The sequence below is a fragment of the Buceros rhinoceros genome, unplaced genomic scaffold (assembly GCF_000710305.1).
Source record: "Buceros rhinoceros silvestris isolate BGI_N320 unplaced genomic scaffold, ASM71030v1 scaffold35564, whole genome shotgun sequence".
Lineage (NCBI taxonomy): Eukaryota > Metazoa > Chordata > Aves > Bucerotiformes > Bucerotidae > Buceros > Buceros rhinoceros.
Window position 1 is genome coordinate 9,962 of NW_010409598.1, and position 12,769 is coordinate 22,730.

General features: G+C 36.0%; 1 protein-coding gene across 1 annotated transcript in view; it reads right to left on the reverse strand.

The window, feature by feature from the left end:
* Window positions 1-1,955: 1,955 nt before the first annotated feature.
* CAND1 (cullin-associated and neddylation-dissociated 1) overlaps window positions 1,956-12,769 on the reverse strand; it is a 23,933-nt gene continuing 13,119 nt past the window's right edge. The window contains exons 3-14 of the mRNA XM_010135280.1: window positions 12,514-12,637; window positions 11,836-12,092; window positions 11,635-11,740; window positions 10,992-11,137; window positions 9,628-9,920; window positions 8,804-8,945; window positions 6,678-8,171; window positions 5,836-5,931; window positions 4,433-4,602; window positions 4,167-4,331; window positions 3,846-3,953; window positions 1,956-2,640 (exon numbers count right to left, since the gene is read on the reverse strand). Coding sequence (XP_010133582.1) covers window positions 2,416-2,640; window positions 3,846-3,953; window positions 4,167-4,331; window positions 4,433-4,602; window positions 5,836-5,931; window positions 6,678-8,171; window positions 8,804-8,945; window positions 9,628-9,920; window positions 10,992-11,137; window positions 11,635-11,740; window positions 11,836-12,092; window positions 12,514-12,637 — 3,326 coding nt within the window. The 3' untranslated portion in view covers window positions 1,956-2,415. The remainder of the gene's footprint in view (window positions 2,641-3,845; window positions 3,954-4,166; window positions 4,332-4,432; window positions 4,603-5,835; window positions 5,932-6,677; window positions 8,172-8,803; window positions 8,946-9,627; window positions 9,921-10,991; window positions 11,138-11,634; window positions 11,741-11,835; window positions 12,093-12,513; window positions 12,638-12,769) is intronic.

A 12,769-nucleotide genomic window follows, 5' to 3' on the forward strand; every position in this document is an offset into this window, starting at 1 on the left:
TGCAGTTACTACCTTCCTGAGTCTGTCTTCCTGTGTCACCAAAATAACCAGCTGTTACTTGGCAAGAACCATACTCTCAGAATTTCTGTAATTTACAGAGGAGACATAATTCTTATGTTCCCGCCTGCTTCATCAGTAGTCAGTGAAAATTCCTCTCCTGCAAGAAAGCATTCCCTGTGTAATATAGCTCAACCTTCTCTTCTGTGCTTAAGCGTGCTCCACTGTAATGTACTGTGAAACGAAGCGAAGATTATTTGCATCCACCGCATTAGGCATTATGGTAGTACATAAACACACAAATATCTCGACTACATATACAAGGACTCTGTTTACTTACCGTTGTCACCTACTCCAGTTACATATTTTAGCCTCACACTTCGTGTTTATCATACCATTCTCACACCTGGCTTTCGGTCTATAAAGCTTTTTAATGCACTCTGAAAACTTAAAACAGTAAGTTCTTAGATTAGTTTGACAACTAATTAGCACAACAGATTCTTAATTAGGAAGCCTGTATATTGCTGTAATTGAAGTAGAGGAGTTATACAGCAAGACAAAATGCACCTAATTCGGTGTTTTTTCTACCATATGGTTTCTCTCTAGATTCATCCCATTCTTTTTCATGACATTTAGATATGTTGGTACGTTTAATCTCATTTATTTCTAATTCTAGAAGACAATTGTTACATTAGTATGAAGACTTTGGAGACAGAGAAAGCTACAATTTCAAGAACTTCTACAGCATTAAAGTTGTTACTACTGAATGAGTTCATAGGTTTCTTTGTTCAGGTCCTTTTATTAAAGTAAAATGTACCAATATCTCCCCTGCTTTTCCCAAGCTGCAAGCGTGTAAGGTGAAGAATTTGCCCCTAAATCCCAGTTCACAGGAAACTGTATGTTTGTTTAGTCATGTAGCAGCTTATGCCACATAGCCATGTGACAGGCTTTTGAAAGGCCAAAATAGCTAAAAAATACCAGTTAACTAGAGAAAAATCAAACTCAGATCTGACTAAAAAAAAAAAGACAACTAAGCAACTGCATTAACCGAGTGATGACAAGTCTCAATTGAGGCAGTGGTTCCCCACCTTCTGCTATTAAATTCCCAAATCCAGTTCAAAGTGGAACTGCGAGCTACCACCTTTTGGTCCACTTCTAGAATACCTCAGCATATCTACAGATTTTTTTCTGGTATCTGTTACCTTTCTACCTCTCCCCAGTCCTACGACCACACCCTGTACCCTGTCTCACCAGAATGCTCTATGACACTTGCAGCAGGACAATCTGCTGGTGGTTCCATGTGTCAGAAAGCATTCTGACAGACACAAAATAATGGTTTGGCAATACTTGAAAATTACTGAGTAACACTGGATACTAGTGCCCTAGCAAAAGCTGAATGGGATGAAGAATAGGAGGTAGAAGCCGCCGAATAAACTTCCTTTCATACTTTCATAACGAAAACAAAGTTGAATCTAGAGTTCAAGAGTCACTGAGCAGCTATTGTTGTTCTCTGCTCATTTTACCTCCATCTCATCCTATTTCCCTCCAATATTCTAGTTTGTCCACCTCCATTCTAGGGGATCAAGCTTTTGGGAATGCAAAACTATAAAAACTGCAGGAATTGTCATAGTTACTGTAAGAACATCTGCAGGGTCATACTACTGTCATTTTAAAACACAGGTTAAGATAACCAGCCTTCATTCATCACTTCCTGTATGTCAAATTACCTGAAAACTGCACTGATACAGTAAAAATTATTTTAACTTGCATTACGAATAAACTGCACATGCTGTTGAACAGACAATATATATTTGTAAACTTGCTCATGCAAAATTGGTGTGCATAACAGGGATATTTGTTCTCTAATCCACACACCTTTTAAAATGACATTTATGTCTGCTTTTTTTAAACTGTGCCCAAACCCTTTCTTTAATATAAGAAATCTTACACAGAATTCATCTGCCAGCCAAACCAATTTATGAAGCTGAAAGAAAAAAAAGAATAAAAAGTTATACAAAACCATGGTGCACCTGGGCTCTTGACTCCCACCTCCCCCCTTTTTCTGTTTACAAGTAGAAAGACAGAATAAAAGGAAAAAAAAAAAATCACGGTCACAAAATTTTGACATTTTAATCCTAAACATTACAGGGCAAATGGATGTCGGAACCTATTTCCATACACCATGCGTCAGCTCTGTAATTCCCAAATGTGGCCAAATTCACTAAAACTCTGGATTATGGAAATACATTTCTGGAACAAATGCTAGAAAAGCAACAATGGGAAAAGCCAACTGTCTCCATAAAGGTAAATAACGTGGAACAATGTGTCGATTAGATACTTTTTCTGTTTCTTATTCATAACCTGTCAATTCAGTGCATTGTATGGTTCAACATAATGGTCCCCATTTTGGACAAACATCTAACTAGTGTCCATTGATTCCAAGTTAGTGGATGATGAATCTTTTTGGATACTTTCAAAGATGGCTGCTAGCTCAGGGTTAGAGCTTATCTGTGACTGAAATTCACTCATTAATGGACTCTTCTCTGCTTCTGGAATGGTTAGAAGCGCTGCTACTGCCCTCATAGCAGATCGTTTCAGTTCATCTTGCTTTTCAAACTCCTGTTTCACTGAGTTTGCCTTTACCTAGGAAAAAAATGAAAATATGTTTGAACCTTTTGCTTAACCCTCCCTCCACAACCACCTTAAAAAAAAGTCTTAAAAAGACTTCTTTTCTTCCATACTACTATTGTGCACAGCTTTCAAGATGGCCTAAGCTCTTAAAAAACCCCAACCAAACAAATCAAAAAAACCCTCCCAAACCATCTACTTTTTATCAGGCTTTTTACCAGCAGTTTACAAATAGACTGAAAATTGAATAAGCAGAAAAAGGTTGTAAGCTACCAAGGCAATTACCAAATCAAAGCAATTATAGCAGCCAACCTGTAGCTAGTAAGGTCAGTAAATTACATTAAACTGGTATTATCACAGTATTTCCAGCTTCCAGAGAATAGAATTTAAAAAAAAAGTCGACCTTCATTAGAATAAATGACTACTCTTCTATTAGGATTCTCAAAGATGTTCCAGTGTTATAAATAGAAATTATCATTAAAACAGTTGAATTTCTTGATGTGAAATGTAACAGACTGGAAAAGCCAAACATGGAAAAGCAAGATAAATCAGGTACTAAATGACTGTCAGGGCGTGCAGGTGGATCAAGACAAGAGCAGGAGTGGAAGAAGACTAACTCTGCCAAGAACCAAGGATTTTGTAATATAAATGAAACAGCAGGGTGGAACCCAATGAAAAAACAACAAAAATAGGACTACTTTACACTGCTCATCCTTCATCACCCAAATGCTTGTCGCAGGAATGGAAGAAGACTAACTCTGCCAAGACCCAAGGATTTTGTAATATAAATGAAACAGCAGGGTGGAACCCAATGAAAAAACAACAAAAATAGGACTACTTTACACTGCTCATCCTTCATCACCCAAATGCTTGTCTGAAATAACGTAATCATCAGAAGTCAGAAAACCTCTCAGTATTCCCATTTCACTACTCATAATGAAGTGAGACTTCCAAGCTGCCCAAGTGGCAGCTAAATTTTTGAACAAAACACACGGCATCAAAGAAACAGAATTTTTAAAAAGCAGCTAAGCATTCTACTCCTCCATTTGTAATTTAAAGAAATTTAATACATGTATAAAGGCCCAAACATTTATATTATTCTGCCTACTGCCGCCTATCAACTATAACTCAGGAAATGCTACAGCAGTAGAGAAGTATTCTTCATATGCAAGTTCATTTATAGTTCTGTAAGACAATACAAAATAATTATGTTTAAATACCTTAGTTGTACATGTCGCACGCAAAGGTTCAACAAGCCTATCCAACCTCTGCAACACTGCGCTTGGACACAAGGTAGACAATCTCACCAACATTAAAAAGGTTAGCATCTAGGTTTAGAAAAAAAAAAAACCAGTTCAACTATTAGTTATGCTCAGCACATACACGGAGATACATTTCCTGCACTGCTGTGTAACCTTTTTAACAACACTTCAATGAAAATGGCAAATACAGTGAAATAATTAAACACACAAAGGAGTATTTTTACCATTTCAGTAATATTTTGGCTAAGTCACTGCTTGCACAGAGAAATGACAGCTAACCTTAATATCATAGTGATCCTTCAGGCCATCTTCAACATGATTTAAGAATTCAAATATATCTAGTCTATCCAAACAGCTATCCAAAAGAGTATACATGCACTCAAAAGCTGCTTTCCTTATGTCCAATCCATCATCAACTGTATGCTTAAATGGTCCCATTTCCACCTGTCAGCAAAGAAACAAAAAAAAAAAAGTTGAGTAATATCTTTAGAAAAACAAAGAATTTACTCACATATACTGAACACTGTTTTTCTTTGGTAACATACCTCTCTGATTAATTCCTTTCTGACTTTTGTTTCATTGTAAAGATGAGGAAGCACAGTATCTAAAAGGTCCCGTATTAATGATGGTTTATTGTGTGCAGCAGAGTTAAAGGTCACTAGGGCTACTCTCCTGACATTGAGATCTGGGTCCTCCAATGTTTTCAGAAAATCACCTGCAATCATGTACAGAAATAAATCAACCTACTGGGATCTTTCTCATTTGCCACTTTAAAAATATCTTTGCTTAGTTTTAACCTTTCAAAAGGACATATTTAGTGCAGGAGTTATTTTCATATAAGAGAGACCAATACCTGCTATTTTAGCATGATTACACAGTAAGTCTACTCATTATCATCACGGAAAAAGTACTAATATAAGTGATATGATATTTCAACTTTTTTTTTCTAAACCTATAGCATGTAAATTAATGAAGATTTTATTTAACCTTTCCTTTTCTCCATTAAAAATCTCTCAGAAAATGCATTAGAAATCCAATTTTGGTTCTGCAGTTCAAGAATTAGAGGACATCTTTCAAGGAAACTATAAACATTGATATTTAACCCCTGAACTGGCACACATTGAGAATTCCTAAGTTAACATAAAATAAGCCTACTCGGTATATATTAACGTAGTAACAACTCTCTTGCCCCATCCCACCCCTGGGCATTTTCAAATTCGAATTTCTATAGTTCTATAATACAGCCTTGTTAAAATAAATGCCTGCAGGAATATATCGTATTTTTTCTCAATGTTTGTGAAGTTTTACTAGGAACTTCCATGAGGAGTCAATTTTTTTTTTTAAAGGATAAAACCAACAAGGTGCAAACATCAAACTGACTTTGACACACTCAAAAGAAACTGGGTAACAAAACCAATGATGACTAAGATTTTTAAGTACCAGTTACCAACAGTTTTTTGACTGAATAATCAACAAATATTTCAAGAATACAAAAGGGCAAAGCAGTTTCACCAGAAGCGGCAGCAGAAGGAAAAACCCACAAGCATAATCAATTATTAAGTATATTATTTTTTTAAAATTAAGCTTAGTGATAAAAATAAACACATAGGCACTGACTCTACTTCCCCATAAATAAAAGCCTTGCTCTCCACAAAACCACACATTTTTAAAGATAAATCTTTTAGCAGTATACACAATTTTTTACAGACCTTTAAACCTTCTTGCACTGTCCATCACAGGTTCAATACATATAATTTTTAATCACACCACTTTTACTGCCCAGAATTCAAACAAAGATTAGTAGAAATAACTGGCTATAATGGAAACATTTAGCAGCTAATTCTAGCACCTGCAAAATATTTATTTCTAAAAAACACAAAGAATAAATTTGAAATGCAATTCTATTGCCTGAAAATGTAGAGGCTGTTGATAACAGTGAAGAATTTACCTATGCAGTTCTTCAAGAGTGGGTCTATGGGTTGTGGATGATCAGAAATAGTGAACTTAACAGCAGTAACCACTGAACTTCGAGCATATGAGGACCCTAATGTGAAACAAAATTGTGAATATTAACATTAAAACAGTGCAACTACAGAATTTAATTCATGCTCAATGCCATTCTTTTTAAACTTCTAATACTCTTAAGAACACTAAACAAGCAGTGTTATTTATTACTAGCACTGCAATATATAATTCAAGTAAATCTATGGAGAAAATCTTCTAAATGGGAGAAAATACCATAACGTTTGTAATAAACATTTAATGTTAACTGCTACAGAAAATTCAAGCAATGAGCTTAACAGACTGGGGTTTTTTTATGATCACACATAGGCCTACAAATAACACGCATCCTTAAAGCGGAAGCACTTGACAACATTTGAATACAGTTTTTTATATAAAACTGATCAATGAATACGCACAATGACCCTTCCTAATCCTTAAACATTTAAGAATTTTTATCTGAAAATTAGGAATACTGTAATTTACACCAGAAAGTCAACATATTGCAACTGGTTTGTCAATTTGCCTCTAAGTATATAGCTCTTTGTTAAACATATCATTAATTGAAATGTCAGAGTCTGAGAGCAGAAGGTAATTCAAGTTATGCATGACTAACAACTACTAGTAAAAATGGAACTACCTAAGCTTCACATTTTGGGGAGGTTGAGGGTAACAAAGTTTCAAGAATACCACAAAGTTTAAGCAAGTAATTTGTAAGACTATGTCAATTTATTAACAAATAGCATAAGGCCATTCGCTACAACATGTACGTGAGTTACTACTACTCACCTGATGCCAAGTACCCCTTGAGTCGTGGAAGCAGGGTCTCTGGGTCTATTAACGTAAGCTTGCCCAAGCACTCAGCAACAACATTCCTTGTACCCTCCTCTGCACATTCGCAGTGTTTCAGGAGTAAGGCCCAGATGTTCTCAACATATGGTTTGAGACCAGTCACTGATGCAGAGCTAATTATTTCTTTCAAGGAATGAAGAAGGAGGTATTGCCTCTTAGGTTGACTGGTTATTTCTTGTAAGACGAACGGCAGATACTCAGGAAGATTGCCAACACTAATACTGCCTAACGCGTAAGATGCTGCCGATTTGACTTCTTCACTAGGAGAAGAGAATGCTTCTAATATTACAGACTTCAGCTCAATTTGTCCACTTAAGTCAATGTGATGCCCAACTTCCCCAAGAGAAAGCAAAGCCAAAAGCCTAATGGAATCCGTGGACCTTGAGTTCTTGACATCTTGAATGAACTGACCTACAACAGCAGGTCCTTCCTTAGGGCAGGCTCGAGTAAGGGCAGCAACACATTTGGCAATGGAATAGTAAGACTGCTTGTGAGTAAGTGCTGTGCTCTGTGAGTACACTGGACCCGTTAACATGCGCAGTAAATCCATATAGCCTAAGTTATTGGTACCAGTCACAACCAAAGCTTGGAAAAATTCTAGCATGGCACTAAGTGCTCCACCCTGAAGTAGAGGTGATCTCACCAGTCCAATAAGCTCATTGAGAATGGACCCGCTAATCTTTGACAGGGAAGAAGGGTACACTTTAGCCAGCGTTGTCAGAAAACTGATGGCCATCTGTGATACATGCATATCACTCTCACTAATCAGAGGTGGAAGCTCATCCAGGACAGCATCAATCATGGCAGCTGTCAAGCTGTCACTGTAATTCTTAATTAAAATATCTAGAGCAGAAAGAGTGCCCAGTTTCAAAGCTCGCTGGTTCTTCCTCAAAAAAGAAGCAAGAATAGGAACTCCTTCCCCAAGGATTGGTCTCAAATCTATCTTCAAAGGAGAACCAGCAATCAGTGTCATGGCCTTCACTGTAGTTAACCGAGTAATCTCATTCTTCAGTCTCTCTAGGAAGATCTGAAGTGTACTAGGCAGGTCTGTGCCTAAGCTGTCACCAAGGCTACAAATTATTTGACCCATGCAAGATATTGCCCTTTCTTTCACCTCCTGATCAATGTCAGCAGCCTTTAATCTCTTGATTGTACAAGTAAACAAATCTTTGATGTAAGGAGTAGCATCAAAGGAAGAAGGCTGGTCTAAAGGACGAATGACCTTCACAAGTTGTTGAGTAACCAAAAGCGCCTCTGATGTTATCTTGTAAAATGGGTCTCCCACACAAGCTACAACTGGAGGTACCAATGCTTGAACATGAGGATGAAAGACTTGGGGAGAATGATTGCAGAGGATCACATACAAACAGGACAAAGCATCTATCTTCAGATTTGAAGAACTTGATTTGTCATTCAGTGAAAAAATTATTCCTAGAACAAAAAAAGAAAAATGTCTTTTTGGGTTAGGAATTTATGTAGTTAGAACACTTCCAGGTATCTGAAGGAAGGCATCTATAACGAATACATGTTTTTCTGCTTCCACTCTTTCTTGAATGCTTCCAAACTCTTCCCCATATTATTCAATCAACTAGTTTTCAGGCTTCCGCTACCCAGAGGGCATGGGTCATTTGATGTTTTGTGATATATTTTCTTAATTTTAAAAACGGATTCTAAACCTTTAACTTTTCCAAACTTACTTTTCCCTGTTACTTCAAAATTCAACATTTAGGTTCCAAAAGCTAAAATAAGGACAATCTTTCACTCCATTGAGAAGAGAAAGCAAGCAGTTTGATCTTGCAATTAAAAAGCAAATTAACTTTTCTTTATATAGAAGAAGAAAAAAAAAAAAATCAAAATCTTAGAGCAAATCCTTGTTTTTAAGATTAATGAAAATATGTCACTACAATATTTATATGGATCCACACAGTAGCTGATTATTTTGCCAATTTACTTAAACAGAAGAAACACTTCAAAGCTCCTGCAAAAAGCAGTCAAGATTTAAAGGTTTCCAAACTTCATAGCCAATTTACTAATAAATCTTTAAGTCAATATGTTTCTCATACCTGGTACAAGTACAGGAACATGTTGTGTTAGGGCTCCAGGTAATACATTTACTAGCTCAGTCAGCATGTTAAAACAACACTGACGAGTCTTCACACTTTTCTCCTTCATCTGTTTGTGCAAGGCTTTAACAATGTTGGGGACCTGTAATCATCATACATCTGTTAACTGATTCAATAGCTGACACTGCTTTGAAAACTGGGGGGGAGGGGGGGGAATATAAAGATATGTGTCCTACCCCTCTATTTCCTATTTCTCTACAGAACTAGAGATGTTACATAAACATTGGGAAATGAAGACTCAAAAGAATTGCTATCCAATAAAATAGTAATGTAACTTTAAAAGGTGAGACAGAACAAAGCAAAACTAGATTTTCATTAATAAAGCTGTAGAGAGCAACAATTGAGAAGTCACCCAAATAATTAGCTTAGAAGTTCTTCAGTACTATCCTTCCTATTCTGCAAATAAAACACACTGTATCAAAGAAAGTTTTACCTTGATCATTAGAGCTCACATCTGCATTACAGAATGCACAAAATAACTATTTTGCTTAGGTAATATGGCTAAACTACATAGGACACACAACTTTTACAGGTGATGTTAAACAACTGAAATCAGATAAGTACATTTGCATGAGTTGGCAATTTCAGTCTCCAAGACTGCTGCACTTTCCCAGGCCAGTTTACCTCGCTTGCTCCCTCTGTTAGTACTACAGTAATATGCGTATGAAGAAAGTACGATATGACACATTTCAAGAACTATCCTTATGAACAGAGAACAACTCCACCATGTCTTCTCAAAGATAATAAAAATGTTGACAAATAACCTGACTCTGAAGCATTGTCAAAGGCGTCTCTCCTTGTTCCATTGCATCAGGATCACAAAGCCAACTTTGCACAGGTCGAGTTTGTTTTAAAAGGGAAAGATATGCATGAAAAACATCTGCTTTAACATTCTCTTCACGTTCTTTGAATCTGGCTATTAAAGCAGGCGATACAGTTTTGTAGAATTCTGGAAGCATTTCATGTCGCGTGCTAACCACAGCATCTAGACATTTAGCAGCTGCACGCCTCACTTTCCAGCTCATGTCATCATCATCACTATATTCATCATCGCTCCCTTGAAAAAAAAATTATGCATATGTTCAAGTCTAGACAATCAAAGCAGCAAGTTTTATTTTAAACTATTAAAAAGAACACACTTGGGATTTTTGCTTAAGGCACACCAATGAAATAAGTTCAGAAGTATGTTAAAAAACATACAGAAGAAGCCTTCTAAACTGCCTAGATCATAAGACTAATTATTTTCTCTGTCACTTTTTAATGCTAATCTTACGTGGGTATTAATTTTAACTGCAAACAGGACAAGGCAGCTCCCATCATATTTACAGCCTGTCTACTACTTTAACACATATTTCCCTTTATTCATGACATAAGTGACAATGCAACAACAATTACTAGCTGATCAAGATTCAAACTTTTCTGTTTATTTATGTCTAGGAGTAAATCAAACCATACTCTGCCCCAAAAAATGACAACAACAACAAAAAACACAATAAGCAATACAAACTGACTTTTTAAGCGCTAAAGCAACAACTACAGAGCTCTTTCATTCTTAAAGTAATGAGAATGTTATGTTCTGGGTTTAGAGTACTTGTGTGTCCAAGTTTTCACGAACTCTACATATGACAAGGTATTATCACCACATTAACAATAAATACCTCACACCTTTCAGTCTATAAGATTGTTCATCCTACAGAAAAATACTGAGTATTTTGCAATTTTCAATCTATTCTGATTTTATGCAGTAGGTAACCTTATAGTAGAAAGTAGCGAGAAGCCTTTTCCATGCTGAATGTGTATTTTCAATTCATTAACCAATGTACTTCTCACTTTAGTCATATCATCCTACATGCTTCTGCCTTTTTTCACCTTTCAAGAATTTTAAAATATTTGTCTTGTGCTTTATGTTCACCCTTGGAATTATTTATCTCCAGTAACAACATCCTGCACTTCTATTCCAAGAAGTCATTTCTTAATATCTGTTTAAAAGCAGTACAAGAATTTAATACAAAAGTACTCAAGTCATTCCAATGCTGGTACTCAGCAGCAATAACATCCTTATCAATTTTCTCAGATGAGTGCAAGTTCACAAGTCCTTCCTTTCCCCCAAAGCAAAGAGAGAATATACCTTGATCATCATCATCACCACCATCAGCATCCATAGCATTTTCATCTTCATCTTCATCATCGTAATTGTAATTAGGATCATAGGTAAGATATTTAAGACAAATGTTTATAATAGTAGATACATGAGGATAAACTTCTTTAGGACATCTGCACAATACAAAACACCACAGTGTCAAATTACTTTGAAAATTTAAAATATTTCTAAAAGACCTCATGCCACGTACCGTACTTTGGAGACATTAGCCAAACCAAGTACTATCAATGCATCCACCAGAATTACAGAAAGGAAGGTCAGAAAGGGCAATGCTACTCTGTAACTTGATTTGCTAGACTGCAAGGCTGTAGAGGACTGAGATATGCCTTCGGATATATATTTTTTTTGTCACCACTACTGGACAACAAATATTATTAGAGTAATTCTCTCCTCCTGTTGACCTAAGTAGTAATGGCACAGTAGAAAGTTTCTGAAGTACAGGCATAATACACTGCTTAATTGTTAAGCTACAAGATAGAGTTAGACAGTTCCACCTCAAAGCTTTCAACAGTATTTTATACCAAGGAGACTGTTTCTTCACAGCTTACAACCAAATGCCACACTAATAGATCTTATAAAAACCTGAAATAGGTATCCAAGAATAACTTACCTCCTAACAAAGGATTCAAAGGCTTGAATGCAATACTCTCGTAGTTCATCATCATCTACATTACAAAACTTTACAACCAAAGGAATTATTTTCTCAAGATATTCGCCTGGTAAGAGGAAAAAAAAAAAAAAAAAAATCACTAAGTAATCACTCTCATCTGAAAACTTTTGAAGTTAGAGATAATTTATATATTTTGCTTACCTATTCTATGACCTGCTTGCCTACTGATAGCAGCAATACACTGTATATAGGTCCTAGTTGTTGACATGGAATCATTTTTAGACAGCTCTGTCAACAGATGTTCAATGAGGTCAACAAAAACCATATTGCCACAACTCATAACCAGGTGACCAAGAGCAATGATGGTTCTTTTCCTCACAGCAAGTCTGGGGCTAGTCAGCTGGGGGAGCAGACAGGTCAGAATTGAAGGATGGAAGTTAACAAGCAGTCCTCCTTGCCTTAAAACAGACAAAACACAAACTCAAACCAATTGAATCTAGATAAATTTGTTCATATACTGTACAACAATTCCTTTATGTATTCCCAAAACATCACAAAGACTCCAATTAAACCTTTAAATCTAAGTTTTTTGGAACTTTTTAACAAAGAAATTACTTTAAAACATATGCTCAAAGCAATAAATATTAAAATAAGCTTAAAACTACAGTTCTCAGAAGATTAAATAAAGAAGCAATTGATCTACCAATCAGCTTATCTTCAATACCTTCACTTTTTTTTCTAAATGAAGTTTCACCTATACTTAATATCTTACCATATTATCTTATATAACTTAAAGCAATTTAAATTTAACATTTAAAAAAATTAGTTTTAAGGTGTATTTATCAGCATTCACCAGCCTTTTGGAAGAGGGATGTTTACCTGCTCAGCATATCAGCCATGATATCCAGTGCCTCCAGTTGAACAGACACATCTTCCTGCTTGGCTATAGCACTAGTGAGACGCCCTGTGATCTTTTTGCAAACATTAGCTGCTAATGCAGAACCTGAAAGTACAACAAAACCTCAGTATTTTCATAATAAAAAAAAATAAAAAAAAAAAAAAAAAAAACCCAGCCATTAACAATTAATCCCCGCAGACAATGCGCCCTGGCCGCTCTCGGGGACGTCCGCGCCTA